This window comes from Bombina bombina, chromosome 2 (genome assembly GCF_027579735.1).
Source record: "Bombina bombina isolate aBomBom1 chromosome 2, aBomBom1.pri, whole genome shotgun sequence".
Taxonomy (NCBI): domain Eukaryota; kingdom Metazoa; phylum Chordata; class Amphibia; order Anura; family Bombinatoridae; genus Bombina; species Bombina bombina.
This window is the reverse complement of record NC_069500.1, coordinates 1,180,410,898-1,180,424,861: the sequence shown is the minus strand read 5'-3', so window position 1 is coordinate 1,180,424,861 and position 13,964 is coordinate 1,180,410,898. Positions and strand designations below refer to the sequence as shown.

General features: G+C 42.0%; 1 protein-coding gene across 1 annotated transcript in view; it reads left to right on the top strand.

The window, feature by feature from the left end:
• LOC128647464 (uncharacterized) overlaps positions 1-13,964 on the top strand; it is a 106,164-nt gene that overhangs the window by 47,914 nt on the left and 44,286 nt on the right. The window contains exon 6 of the mRNA XM_053700250.1: positions 9,467-9,668. Within this exon, the coding sequence (XP_053556225.1) occupies positions 9,467-9,668 (202 nt within the window). The remainder of the gene's footprint in view (positions 1-9,466; positions 9,669-13,964) is intronic.

The following is a 13,964-nucleotide window of genomic DNA, read 5'->3' as shown; positions in this document are numbered from 1 at the left end:
GGTGTAGTGGGGGCAGGATAGGGGTTAATAAATGTATTATAGGTGGCGACGGTGTAGGGGGGGCAGATTAGTGGTTAATAAATTTAATATAGGTTGCGGCGGGGTCCGGGAGCGGCGGTTTAGGGGTTAAACTATTTATTTAGTTGCGGCGAGGTGCGGGATCAGCAGGATAGGGGTTAATAACTTTATTATAGAGGGCGGCGGTATAGGGGGGGCAGGATAGGGGTTACTAGGTATAATGTAGGTTTGCGGCGGTGTCCGGGAGCGGCGGTTTAGGGGTTAATACATTTATAAGCGTTGCGGCGGTGTCCGGGAGCGGCGGTTTAGGGGTTAATACATAAATAAGAGTTGTGGCAGGGTCTAGGAGCGGCGGTTTAGGGGTTAGTAACTTTATTGAGTTGCGGGGGCTCCGGGGGCGCCGGTATAAGGGGGTAGAACAGTGTAGTTTAGTGTGGGTGCTTAGTGACAGGCTAGCAATAAAGCTGTAAAAAAGCCGAAGAGCAGCGAGATCGGATGAGTGATAACTCTCACAGTCTGCTGCTCATCGCCCCGTACTTGGTGCGCGGCTTTTTGACAGATTTATTGATAACTTAGGCGAATTTTTTCAGGTCCGCGGCGGCGAAGGTAGGCGAGCTTAGGCGGGCGTATTGAACCGGCGAAGGCAGGAAAGTTGACACGTTGATAACTACCCCCCCATATCTCTTTCTCAACCCGAGCTTATCAAAGAAGTTCATTTGACCTTGTGCATTGCAGCATGCCAAGGATAGCCCTCTTGATTAAAGGTTCTATCAAACAGTGGTTTCCTTCAAGAGTAGATCCAGTCCGTATTAGGAATCCCAAAATATACAACAATAAACTAACTAAACATAAACATAAAACTCAACATTAATTATTAAAGTGTTACACACAACAAATCATCTATCACATTCTATTGGTACAGATTGTAATTACTCATTATTTTTATTCTTCCCTACTCATTTTTATCTCAACTACATGTTTTCTCTTTGTGTACTTTTAGTAAAATAAGCTTTCTCATACTGCCTATCAGAAACCCAGTATCGTTTTAGTATAAGACTCCCTATAAAAAAAATCATGTCATGGAAGAAATCCAATCTTCCAACCTTTAGATAATGGAATCTTTCCATTAGTAGAGTGTTGGCCACCAATTTCCTCCATTCTGCTTCTGTGGGAGTATTTGAAGATTTCCACAATCTGGGAATCAGCTGTTTTGCAGAATTAAGCAGGATTTGAAAAAGGTGTCTTTTGACTTTGCAAGGTATATTAGGATTCTCCTGTAATAGAGATATTTCTGGCGATAGTTTTTTTTGTAGGTGTAATACAGAGTTAATGCTATTTGCAATCATATCCCAAAATGGTTTTATTTTAACACAATTCCACCAGATATGAAGAGGGTCTCCCATTACTCCACATTCTCTCCAACACTTATCATTTGCTGATGGAAACAGATACTTAATTCTATCTGGTGTTAAATACCACCTCATCATAACTGTAATGTTTGTCTCTAAGGCTTTGGCCGAATGGGCCGATTTATTTAGAGCTTTAAATCTTGCTGTCCAAGACTCCCCATTGGTCTGCAATCCTAATTCTCTCTCCCATTAACATAACCTGTAGAACCAGCGTCTCTACCATGTACTATTAATTTATATAGAATGGATATTAGTTTTTTGGGGGGTGTAGATTTTATGCATATTTGTTCAAAGGTAGTGAGGTCCCGTATTAGGTTGTCTTTATATTTTTGTGTACCAACAAAATGTGACATCTGATGGTAATCCAAGGTTTAAAATCAATCGGCTAGATTTAGAGTTCTGCGGCCAAAGGGGTGCGTTAGCTACGCATGCTTTTTTTCCCCCGCACCTTTTAAATACCGCTGGTATTTAGAGTTCACAGAAGGGCTGCGTTAGGCTCCAAAAAGGGAGCGTACAGGCATATTTACCGCCACTGCAACTCTAAATACCAGCGGTGCTTACGGACGCGGCCAGCTTAAAAAACGTGCTCGTGCACGATTCCCCCATAGGAAACAATGGGGCCGTTTGAGCTGAAAAAAACCCTGCAAAAAAGCAGCGTTCAGCTCCTAACGCAGCCCCATTGTTTCCTATGGGGAAACACTTCCTAAGTCTGCACCTAACACCCTAACATGAACCCCGAGTCTAAACACCCCTAACCTTAAACTTATTAACCCCTAATCTGCCGCCCCCGCTATCGCTGACACCTGCATATTTTTTTTAACCCCTAATCTGCCGCTCAGTACTCCGCCGCAACCTACATTATACCTATGTACCCCTAATCTGCTGCCCCTAACACCGCCGACCCCTATATTATATTTATTAACCCCTAATCTGCCCCCCACAACGTCGCCGCCAGCTACCTACAATAATTAACCCCTAATCTGCCGACCGAGCCTCACCGCTACTATAATAAAGTTATTAACCCCTAATCCGCCTCACTCCCGCTTCAATAACCCTATAATAAATAGTATTAACCCCTAATCTGCCCTCCCTAACATCGCCGACACCTAACTTCAAGTATTAACCCCTAATCTGCCGACCGGACCTCACCGCTACTCTAATAAATGTATTAACCCCTAAAGCTAAGTCTAACCCTAACACTAACAACCCCCTAAGTTAAATATAATGTTTATCTAACGAAATAAATTAACTCTTATTAAATAAATTAATCCTATTTAAAGCTAAATACTTACCTGTAAAATAAACCCTAATATAGCTACAGTATAACAAATAATTATATTGTAGCTATTTTAGGATTAATATTTATTTTACAGGCAACTTTGTAATTATTTTAACCAGGTACAATAGCTATTAAATAGTTAAGAACTATTTAATAGCTACCTAGTTAAAATAATTACAAAATTACCTGTAAAATAAATCCTAACCTAAGTTACAATTAAACCTAACACTACACTATCAATAAATAAATTAAATAAAATACCTACAATTATCTACAATTAAATAAACTAACTAAAGTATAAAAAATAAAAAAAGAACTAAGTTACAAAAAATAAAAAAATAATTTACAAACATTAGAAATATATTACAACAATTTTAAGCTAATTACACCTACTCTAAGCCCCCTAATAAAATAACAAAGCCCCCCAAAATAAAAAAATGCCCTACCCTATTCTAAAATTAAAATAGAAAAGCTCTTTTACCTTACCAGCCCTTAAAAGGGCCTTTTGCGGGGCATGCCCCAAAGAAAACAGCTCTTTTGCCTGTAAAATAAACATACAATACCCCCCCAACATTACAACCCACCACCCACATACCCCTAATCTAACCCAAACCCCCCTTAAATAAACCTAACACTAAGCCCCTGAAGATCTCCCTACCTTATCTTCACCACGCCGGGTATCACCGATCGGTCCAGAGGAGCCTCCGAAGTCTTCATCCAAGCCCAAGAGGGGGCTGAAGACATCCACCATCGGGCTGAAGTCTTGATCCAAGCGCGGGCTGAAGAGATCCATCATCGGCCTGAAGTCTTGAACCAAGCGGGCCGCTGAAGAAGTCCATCATCGGTCTGAAGTCTTCTATCAAGCAGCATCTTCAATCTTCTTTCTTCCGGATCCATCTTCTTCCAGCCGACGCGGATCCATCCTCTTCTACCGACGCCTACTCGCCGAATGACGGTTCCTTTAAATGACGTCATCCAAGATGGCGTCCCTCGAATTCCGATTGGCTGATAGGATTCTATCAGCCAATCGGAATTAAGGTAGGAAAAATCTGATTGGCTGATCGGAATCAGCCAATCAGATTCAAGTTCAATCCGATTGGCTGATTGGATCAGCCAATCGGATTGAACTTGAATCTGATTGGCTGATTCTATCAGCCAATCAGAATTTTCCTACCTTAATTCCGATTGGCTGATAGAATCCTATCAGCCAATCGGAATTCGAGGGACACCATCTTGGATGACGTCCGTTAAAGGAACCGTCATTCGTCGGGAAGTCGTCAGTGAAGAAGGATGTTCCGCGTCGGCGGGATGAAGATGGATCCGGAAGAAAGAAGATCGAAGATGCCGCTTGATAGAAGACTTCATCCGGATCATGGACCTCTTCAGCTCCCGCTTGGATCAAGACTTCAGCCGGATCATGGACATCTTCAGCCCCCGCTTGGGCCAAGACTTCAGCCGGATCATGGACATCTTCAGCCCCCGCTTGGGCTTGGATGAAGACTTCGGAGCCTGGACCGATCGGTGATACCCGGCGTGGTGAAGATAAGGTAGGGAGATCTTCAGGGGCTTAGTGTTAGGTTTATTTAAGGGGGGTTTGGGTTAGATTAGGGGTATGTGGGTGGTGGGTTGTAATGTTGGGTGGGGGGTATTGTATGTTTATTTTACAGGCAAAAGAGCTGTTTTCTTTGGGGGATGCCCCGCAAAAGGCCCTTTTAAGGGCTGGTAAGGTAAAAGAGCTTTTCTATTTTAATTTTAGAATAGGGTAGGGCATTTTTTTTATTTTGGGGGGCTTTGTTATTTTATTAAGGGCTTAGAGTAGGTGTAATTAGCTTAAAATTGTTGTAATATTTTTCTAATGTTTGTAAATTATTTTTTTTATTTTTTTGTAACTTAGTTCTTTTTTTATTTTTTGTACTTTAGTTAGTTTATTTAATTGTAGATAATTGTAGGTATTTTATTTAATTAATTTATTGATAGTGTAGTGTTAGGTTTAATTGTAGATAATTTAGGTATTTTATTTAATTAATTTATTGATAGTGTAGTGTTAGGTTTAATTGTAACTTAGGTTAGGATTTATTTTACAGGTAATTTTGTAATTATTTTAACTAGGTAGCTATTAAATAGTTATTAACTATTTAATAGCTATTGTACCTGGTTAAAATAATTACAAAGTTGCCTGTAAAATATTAAATAATAATATTAATCCTAAAATAGCTACAATGTAATTATAATTTATATTGTAGCTATATTAGGGTTTATTTTACAGGTAAGTATTTAGCTTTAAATAGGAATAATTTATTTAATAAGAGTAAATTTATTTTGTTAGATAAAAATTATATTTAACTTAGGGGGGTGTTAGTGTTAGACTTAGCTTTAGGGGTTAATAAATTTAATAGAGTAGCGGTGAGGTCCGGTCGGCAGATTAGGGGTTAATACTTGAAGTTAGGTGTCGGTGATGTTAGGGAGGGCAGATTAGGGGTTAATACTATTTATTATAGGGTTATTGAGGTGGGAGTGAGGCGGATTAGGGGTTAATACATTTATTATAGTAGCGGTGAGGTCCGGTCGGCAGATTAGGGGTTAATAATTGTAGGTAGGTGGTGGCGACGTTGGGGGCGGCAGATTAGGGGTTAATAAATATAATATAGGGGTCGGCGGTGTTAGGGGCAGCAGATTAGGGGTACATAAGGATAACGTAGGTGGCGGCGCTGTGCGGTCGGCAGATTAGGGGTTAATAATTGTAGGTAGGTGATGGCGATGTTGGGGGCGGCAGATTAGGGGTTAATAAATATAATATAGGGGTCGGCGGTGTTAGGGGCAGCAGATTAGGGGTACATAAGGATAACGTAGGTGGCGGCGCTGTGCGGTCGGCAGATTAGGGGTTAAAAAAATTTAATAGAGTGGCGGCGATGTGGGGGACCTCGGTTTAGGGGTACATAGGTAGTTTATGGGTGTTAGTGTACTGTAGAGCACAGTAGTTAAGAGCTTTATGAACCGGCATTAGCCCATAAAGCTCTTAACTCCTGGCTTTTTTCTGCGGCTGGAGTCTTGTCGTTAGATTTCTAACGCTCACTTCAGCCAAGACTCTAAATACCGGCGTTAGAAAGATCCCATTGAAAAGATAGGATACGCAAATGGCGTAGGGGGATCTGCGGTATGGAAAAGTCGCGGCTGCAAAGTGAGCGTTAGACCTTTACCTACACGACTCTAAATACCAGCGGTAGCCCAAAACCAGCGTTAGGAGCCTCTAACGCTGGTTTTGACGGCTAGCGCAGAATTCTAAATCTAGGCGAATAACTTCCATCTTATTGTCCATCAGGCTAAAGTAAGAGCGGGGTAAGGGATTTTATTATACCATACTAAATTATATACAAATAGTTTGAGAAAAAAGTTTTAGTTAAATGCATGCATATTTATTTATTTTGTCTTTTAAGTATATTTGCGATGTCATTAGCCTAATTGTGGAGGTTTGGGCTTACATTACTGCAGTGAAGGTATTATGTTCAATATTGTTTTGAGTTTGCAGATGCCAAATGTTAAGTAACATTAAGTGAAAAGAAGCTCCACCCAGGTGGGTTGCCATAGAACAAACTAACAAGTTATTGAGCTGATTGTTTGTTCCTGAGAGTGCGCTTCTCTTTATGTGTATTAAGTGAATATTGTTTAGTAATCAAATACAGAATATTTAAAAAAAAGAAAAGAAAGTTAAAGGGACAGTCTACTCAAAAAAATTTATTGTTTAAAAAGATAGATAATCCCTTTATTACCCGTTCCCCAGTTTTGCATAACCAACACAGTTATATTAATACACTTTTTACCTCTGTGATTACCTTGTATCTAAGGCTCTGCAGACTGCCCCTTATCTCAGTTTTTTTGACAGACTTGCATTTTAGCCAGTTCCCGGAGGTGAGCACAATGTTATCTATATGGAACACACGAACTAGCGCTGTCTAGCTGTGAAAAGATAAATAAAGCCTTCAATGGCTTAGAAATTAGCATATGAGCCTACCTAGGTTTAGCTTTCAACAAAGAATACCAAGGGAACAAAGCAAATTTAATGATAAAAGTAAATTAGAAAGTTGTTTAAAATTGCATGTCCTATCTGAATCATAAAAGTTTAATTTCGACTAGACAATGGGGCCAATTTATCAAGCTTCGTATGGAGCTTGATGCCCCTTATTTCCGGCGAGCCTTCAGGCTCGCTGGAAACAGAAGTTATGAAGCAGCTGCTCCATAACTTGTCTGCCTGCTCTGAGGCCGCAGACAGAAATCAACCAGATTGAATACGATCGGGTTGATTGAAACCCCTGGCTAGCGTCAGATTGGCCGCAAATCTACAGGGGGAGGCATTGCACCAGCAGTTCACAAGAACTCCTGGTGCAATGATAAATGCCGCCAGCGTATGCTGTCGGCATTTATCAATGTGCGGCCGACATGATACACTACATTGTATCATGTCCGCTCGCACATTAATAAATATACCCCTATCCCTTTAATTCCAACCAAAATCCATAAGGAAATGGTTAATACATTAGGAATGGCTGTTCCATCTTACCCCACAGTTAAAGAGTGGTGTTATGAGTAAGTTGGGGAGAGAGTCATGTGTAGATGTCCCATCATTCCAGTTGTTACTGAAGAAATCATTGAGAAATAGCACTGCACAGTGCACAATACATTTTGTGGATGTTTTTTACATGAGAAAATTGACAACATGATGGGTACCCCAAAATGGTGACTGCAGACTAAAATAGTGTAAGATAGCTAGTTCTCAAGAACTTCTGATAAGAATTCAAAGGAATTGTGATGATTTCTCTAAGCGATTTGTCACTATGGATGATTTGTGGATACACCACTTCAATAGTGAGATAAAAGCACAATCCAAGCAGTAGAAGCACATTCTCTACCTCAGAAATTTTTAATCCAAGCAAGTGCTGGCAAAGTAATGAGATCTGTGTTTTTCGATGAAGAAGTAATTTTAATGTCTGACTTTCTGCAGTGTGGAAAGACAATAACAGGTGAATACTAAGTCAACTTGACTGGCAGGTTGAGTCAGAATGTACTGTTCCACATATATCACTGGTTTTCAAACCTGTTCTCAGGCCTCCCTAACAGGCCACATTTTAATGATATCCGAACTGTAGCACATGTGAAATAATCAGCTGATTAGTAACCATGGTTATTTTACCTGCTCTCATCCAAGGTAATCCTGAAAACCTGGTCTGTTGGGGAGGCCTGAGGACAGGTTTGAAAACCAGTGACCTAGACCAGGGGTCGCCAACCTTTCAGACCTTAGGGACCACTAAACTCACAATTTTGAATCTTGTGGACCACTAACATGATTTTTTTAAAAGGTACAAACCTCTATAATGTATGTATGTATATGTATATGTGTGTGTGTGTGTGTATATATATATATATATATATATATATATATATATATATATATATCCACACACACATACATACACACACATTCTGTACAAAACACATTTTTAAGAATTATTTTTTGGAATTAACTAACTGAATGACAGAACTGAGAGAATACTTCTAAATGACAGATGAAGGGTGAGTGCCAACTTTTGAGCTGGAAGGCAGAGAGGCAGAAAGTGGGAAAAAAAGAATTATGTTTAAAAGGACCACAAGACTTCCAAGTTACCTCCCCAGTTAGGAATTATTCAAAACTACTTATGATCACGGACAGACATTGGATTCATAAATTAAATTTATATCAGAAAGCTCTCAATATGGATGTGAGCTAACAGCGACTGATGTTACTGGTAATTCTGGTGGGACATGGCTGATCTGCTGGATGGCAATTACTGGAATTCAGGTGGAATGACTTTGTGTGTGGGAAAATTTTTTAGAATGAAAAATAATTAATATTTAATAAAAAAAAGAAGATGGAGGGGAGGAAGACAAACATTTATGTAAGTCCATCTGAAGGAATTAGGAAAACTTCTACAAAGAGACAGGTAAAGGGAAGAAAATAAATGAAATATAAGAAAAAAATTTTTTTTATATACTTTTATTCCACTATTTCAAGTCAAGGCTATACCAACCTCTGCTGGCTTTAGAATGGAAGCATCTTCCTCTGAGCAGCGTGCCGGGCAGGAGGAGTTAAAAATACAATCTAGCTACGCAAGTTGCACAGTACTACGCAACGTGCTTAGGGAGATTGTAATTTAACTCCTTTGTCGGTTTTCATTGATGTCCAGCCAGGCACTGTAGGGAGTTGCGGCGTGATGTGGTTGACACCATCAGAGGAGATTAATTCCAGCTTGATGGTGTCAAGGACCACCAACATCTTCTCGTGGACCACCAGTGGTCCATGGACCACTGGTTGGCGACCGCTGACCTAGACAATGCTTTTGTGCACAAGTTCATTGTAGCCAAGGCTGCCTTTGCTGAAACTGGATTCAAATTGCTGTAGCACCCCACATATTTAACTAACCTTGCCCCCATGACTATTACCTGCTCCCATATTTGAAGGACCACTTGTGAGGAGCGAGTCTTGAAATTAAGTGATAATGGCTCTTTGTGAGTGGCTGGCCAAACAATTTTTTTGGAAGGCATAAAAATGTTGAAAAATGATTTGCAGAAGTGTGTTTAGCTAAAGGGGATTACGTTAAAATATATTAAAAAAAAATTGGATCTAAGTGTTTTCTTTCTATGAGAGGATTAGAACATATTGGTCTTCTCTCATATGTTGCCGGTTGTAATTATTAAACTTAATAGGTTCTCTTATTGTTTTTATAATTAGGTATGTTGTATGTAGAAGTGTAAAACCCGGTGTCATCACAGTTTGGAACATTGTCAAGTCAAAGTGCAAAAGCAGTGCTGTGCGAGTGGAGCGTGGGCTGATGGAAAACACGGACATTGTGCTTATCAGAGACATGAAACTCTTCATCCTGACTGATAGAGGCATGGCATCATTCACAGACACACCAAGACCAATATTTCAGGTGCAATACCTTCATTTATATTTTTATAGATGTAATAATGCTATTAACCCTTTTATTATTGAGACCTTTTTCACCTGTGCTGAAGCCCCTTTTTAGGGCTAGATTACAAGTGACGCTTTATTGTTAGTACGGGACACGATAAGCAATATAGTAACCACATTAACTTGTGTGTGTATTACAAGTTGAAAATAAATGGGTGAGCTTGAGCGAAAACAAAATTTACGCTCACCATGTTAGCGAGAGTGAAGGCCAGGTGTAAAGTGTAAGATTAAAAATGTGCACTAAGGGGGGGGCGGAGTTAACTGCCTAACTGAGAGGACGCAGTTGTATAGAGCTCCGTAAATACAGTTTCGTTTAAACTAATAAATTAGTACAGAGGTGTAAGTTACCACCTTATATACCCTGCTATATACCCTTAGGCTGAGTCGAACGGAGGCAAAAATTAGAGAGAGAAGACTAAGGGACGCCTCACGCCATACAGGGGAAAGAAGTGAACCCGCTGGGAGAGTAGCTGAAGGACCTGATAGCCTTACCACATAGGAACATCTGCCTAAGAACAGCTCTGGAGGGTCAGGGCTCCGCTCCGGAGCGATAACTCCTGCAAGAAATACGGTGAGGACTGAGTGCACAGGAAATCTCTCCCACGTGGGCTGCCTGAACCCCATACAGTCGGGTCTGGTCCTGGCAAATGACTACAAGGCCCACGGACCTCCCCTTGATTAGCGGGGACCGCACTATCACTAAATGCTAGCCTACACTCTCCTTTAGACCCGGCTCCGGTCGTGTTCTGGGATCTGGTGTGAGCTTACCACAAACGAGGTGGCGCGTGCAGCCGCCATCTTGCCTCTTCTGACATTACTAGCGCCCAGAGAGATATTCCGGGTAAGAGTGGGGAAACCCTGGACTTCTACTACATTGCTCCGCTCCCTCTCTGAGAACCCGGGAGCCACAAGATCAGACCCACGCCACTCCATTATTATCTCTAACCGGCGGCCTGCACCATTATAGGCCTGAAACTACTGAACCGGCCTCTCTCAGGACACATCCATAAGCTGGTTTTAAGGAAGGGGCCTTTTACTTGCGAGGGGTGAGTCAAACTGTTTTTCTTCCATCTTTTGGGCCTATAAATAACATATGACAACATCCCTCATGTCTGGCTGGTAGGCCTTATCAGGCCCATTTATCAAGCTCCGTATGGAGCTTGAAGGGCCGTGTTTCTGGCGAGTCTTCAGACTCGCCAGAAACACAAGTTATGAAGCAGCGGTCTAAAGACCGCTGCTTCATAACCCTGTCCGCCTGCTCTGAGCAGGCGGACAGGAACCGCCGGAAATCAACCCGATCGAATACGATCGGGTTGATTGACAGCTCCCTGCTGGCGGCCGATTGGCCGCGAGTCAGCAGGGGGCGGCGTTGCACCAGCAGCTCTTGTGAGCTGCTGGTGCAATGTTAAATGTGGAGAGCGTATTGCTCTCCGCATTTAGCGAGGTCTTGCGGACCTGATCCGCAGTGTCGGATCAGGTCCGCAAGCCCTTTGATAAATGGGCCCCTATATGTCTAACTCGCCAATTATAAGGGCATAGACTGATAATACCTATTGCCCTTCCCAGGATTGATAGCCTGTTACACCAGACCTCATAGGGATACCACCCGCTTGAGCTAGTTTCTGGATAGTCCAGGGAGGATATATTATACATGAAGACAGGACAACCTGCCCCCTCTCTATGCCTCAACTACCCCCCCCCCCGATTGCTAGCTCATACAGCCCCTGGGAGGTTAGTTAATCACACCTTTTGACTGGCTCTGCAACAGACACAACTGCACTCCTCAGCACTGGTCTCTCCCCTCCTTTTCCCGCCGGCCCTGATTGCCTGCGGGTCATATCCCCAACACCCTTTCCCACATTGTCCATAGGGGACAACTCCCCAGGGGAGAGACTCACACAACCTCGTGGTAACTTCTTAGGGACTGCTCTGGGTGAGAGGGCTCCCTACTTTGTCAGGCTCTCAACCACGGCCCACACATATGGTCCTCTAAAGGAGTATTAATCAGGCCCCTACAGTCATTCATTGGGCTAAGTAAATGAATACCTCTGACATGTAAGCTTTACCTCAATGCCAAAAGCCCCAGTCAGCTGACTAGAAGCAATCTTTATTGTGCTACTTCCTTCCTCAATATATACCGCTACCGCTACAGAAATACAAGATGCCCCAAGCATTCAAGAGAAAACAGAAACCCCATACCACCCCAAAGCGGACGGTGGTGGACCATTTTAGCCAACCCACCTCAATGCGGCAAGCTGGATCAGAAGATGAAGGCTCAGATGCAAGCAGCCTCAATGATATGCATATTGGAGCAACACTAGCGCAAGCTACCAGCCGGCTCCCGCATCCAGATGCTGTCTCTAACAATTTAATGGACTATATCAAGTCACTCTTGGCTACACATCATGATTCCCTCTTTAAATATTTTACAAAGGTCATGCTGATCTAAAGAGGGATATAGCAATTATAGGGGAGCGAACAGATGCCCTTAAGCGCAAAAAGGAGGACTTAATGATAGATCAGTCTAATCTACTTAGCTATTCTCAGGGCCTAGCAGAGCAAATAACAGATTTAGAGGTGAAGTTGGTGGACTTAGAAGATCGAACCCGACGCAACAACATTCGAGTGAAAGGTATCCCTGAAACAGAGTCCCCGCCAGATCTTGAAAAATACCTGCAAGATATGTTCACAACTATTCTGGGCCCAGGGATAGCACAGGAAATGTTAATTGATAGAGCACATCGGGCCTTGTGGCCGCGGACTGCAGAATGAGATAAGCCGTGAGATGTAATAGCCCAACTGCGCTACTATACTTTTCGGGAGAAACTTCTTAAAGCTCTGCCAGGAGGAAAGGCTCTGCCGGAACAATATGCTGAAGTGCAAATCTTCCAGGATCTCTCCCCGCACACGCTACAGCTGCGCTGCCACTACCAGCCTTTTACCAAAAAAATACGGGACAAAGCTATAAAATACTGGTTGGGATTCCCAGTTAAACTTTATATATCAAAAGATGGACAACAGTTCATTGCCTCTTCCCCACAGCAAGCTAGAGAACTCCTACAGCGATGGGATTTGCAGCTCAGGATCCAGTGGACCCTCGCCAGAGATCTGATAATACAGGGGGCCTGAGAGCGTCAGCGCCAGACTGGCGACCTCTCCCTCAGAGAGTTGGGCATACCCAGAAAAAATCCTCACAGCTTCAGGAAAAAGGCTCTGATATAAGGGACACTGGAGACTGAGGAATGGTGTAGTAGACGATTTGTTTGTTTTTCTTACCATGTTTTTTTCCTTAATGCTCCTTGTCTTTTCTTGTTGACCGGACGAAATTCCTGCTAAACTTATTGAACTGTGTCTACAATACCATGGGGTTTTTGAAGATGGGTGAGAGGTTAAAATAGTCTTGATTGTTATTTCTGTATATGTTTATCTGCTTGTTCTTGTTCACCCCCCCTTTTTTTCCCTCCCCCTCCCTTTGGGTTGCTACAATATTGTGACAGTTGATGTGTCTCATAACATTGAGTATAGCCTATTATAACCATGTTATAGAGGGTTGGTGGCCACTACCCCTAGTCTAATATGATATTAAGGAGGAGCGATACTTCTCCTCCCAAACTGCTCCCATCTTTCGAGCTTTGGAAACAAATAATAAATATGGCAATTGACCCCTAGAGTTAAGTTGACTTGCTATCCTATGCGTATACATTCCTGATACAGTGAGGCCATCCTGATAACTTGGAACACTTACACCTGCAAGGCCTTATGCCACAGTTGCATTAGAGGCATACAAGATTAAACATACTAGTGGCCGACATCTGTTCTCCCCCTAGGTTCACATGTTAGCTAACTTAAAACAAAGATGAATGTTAAGAATTTTTTCACCTCCTACGGGAATGTTGTTCAGATAGCCTTGAACGTTGAATGTTTTGCCTATTGTTAATTTTGTTATATGTATGTTGACTAATCTAAGTTAATTATTTGTTACGTAACTCATGTTGTTTATTGATCTTGAGAGAGATGTCAAGAGTATAGAGTGGAGGGATCCACATGTTGCAAAGATAACTAGACAGCCTGTGGACATCAGTTAATTAACCAGACTGAGATAATGTTGGGTGACTCCACTTATTGTTGAACTTACTACTGATGTATCTAGACATTACCCAGTACTGACAGTTAGATCAACCTTACTCACATCCTAGCAGACACCAGCTAGAGGGAGACCTTGAGGTAAAAGCTAGAGGGAGACCTTGAGGTAAAA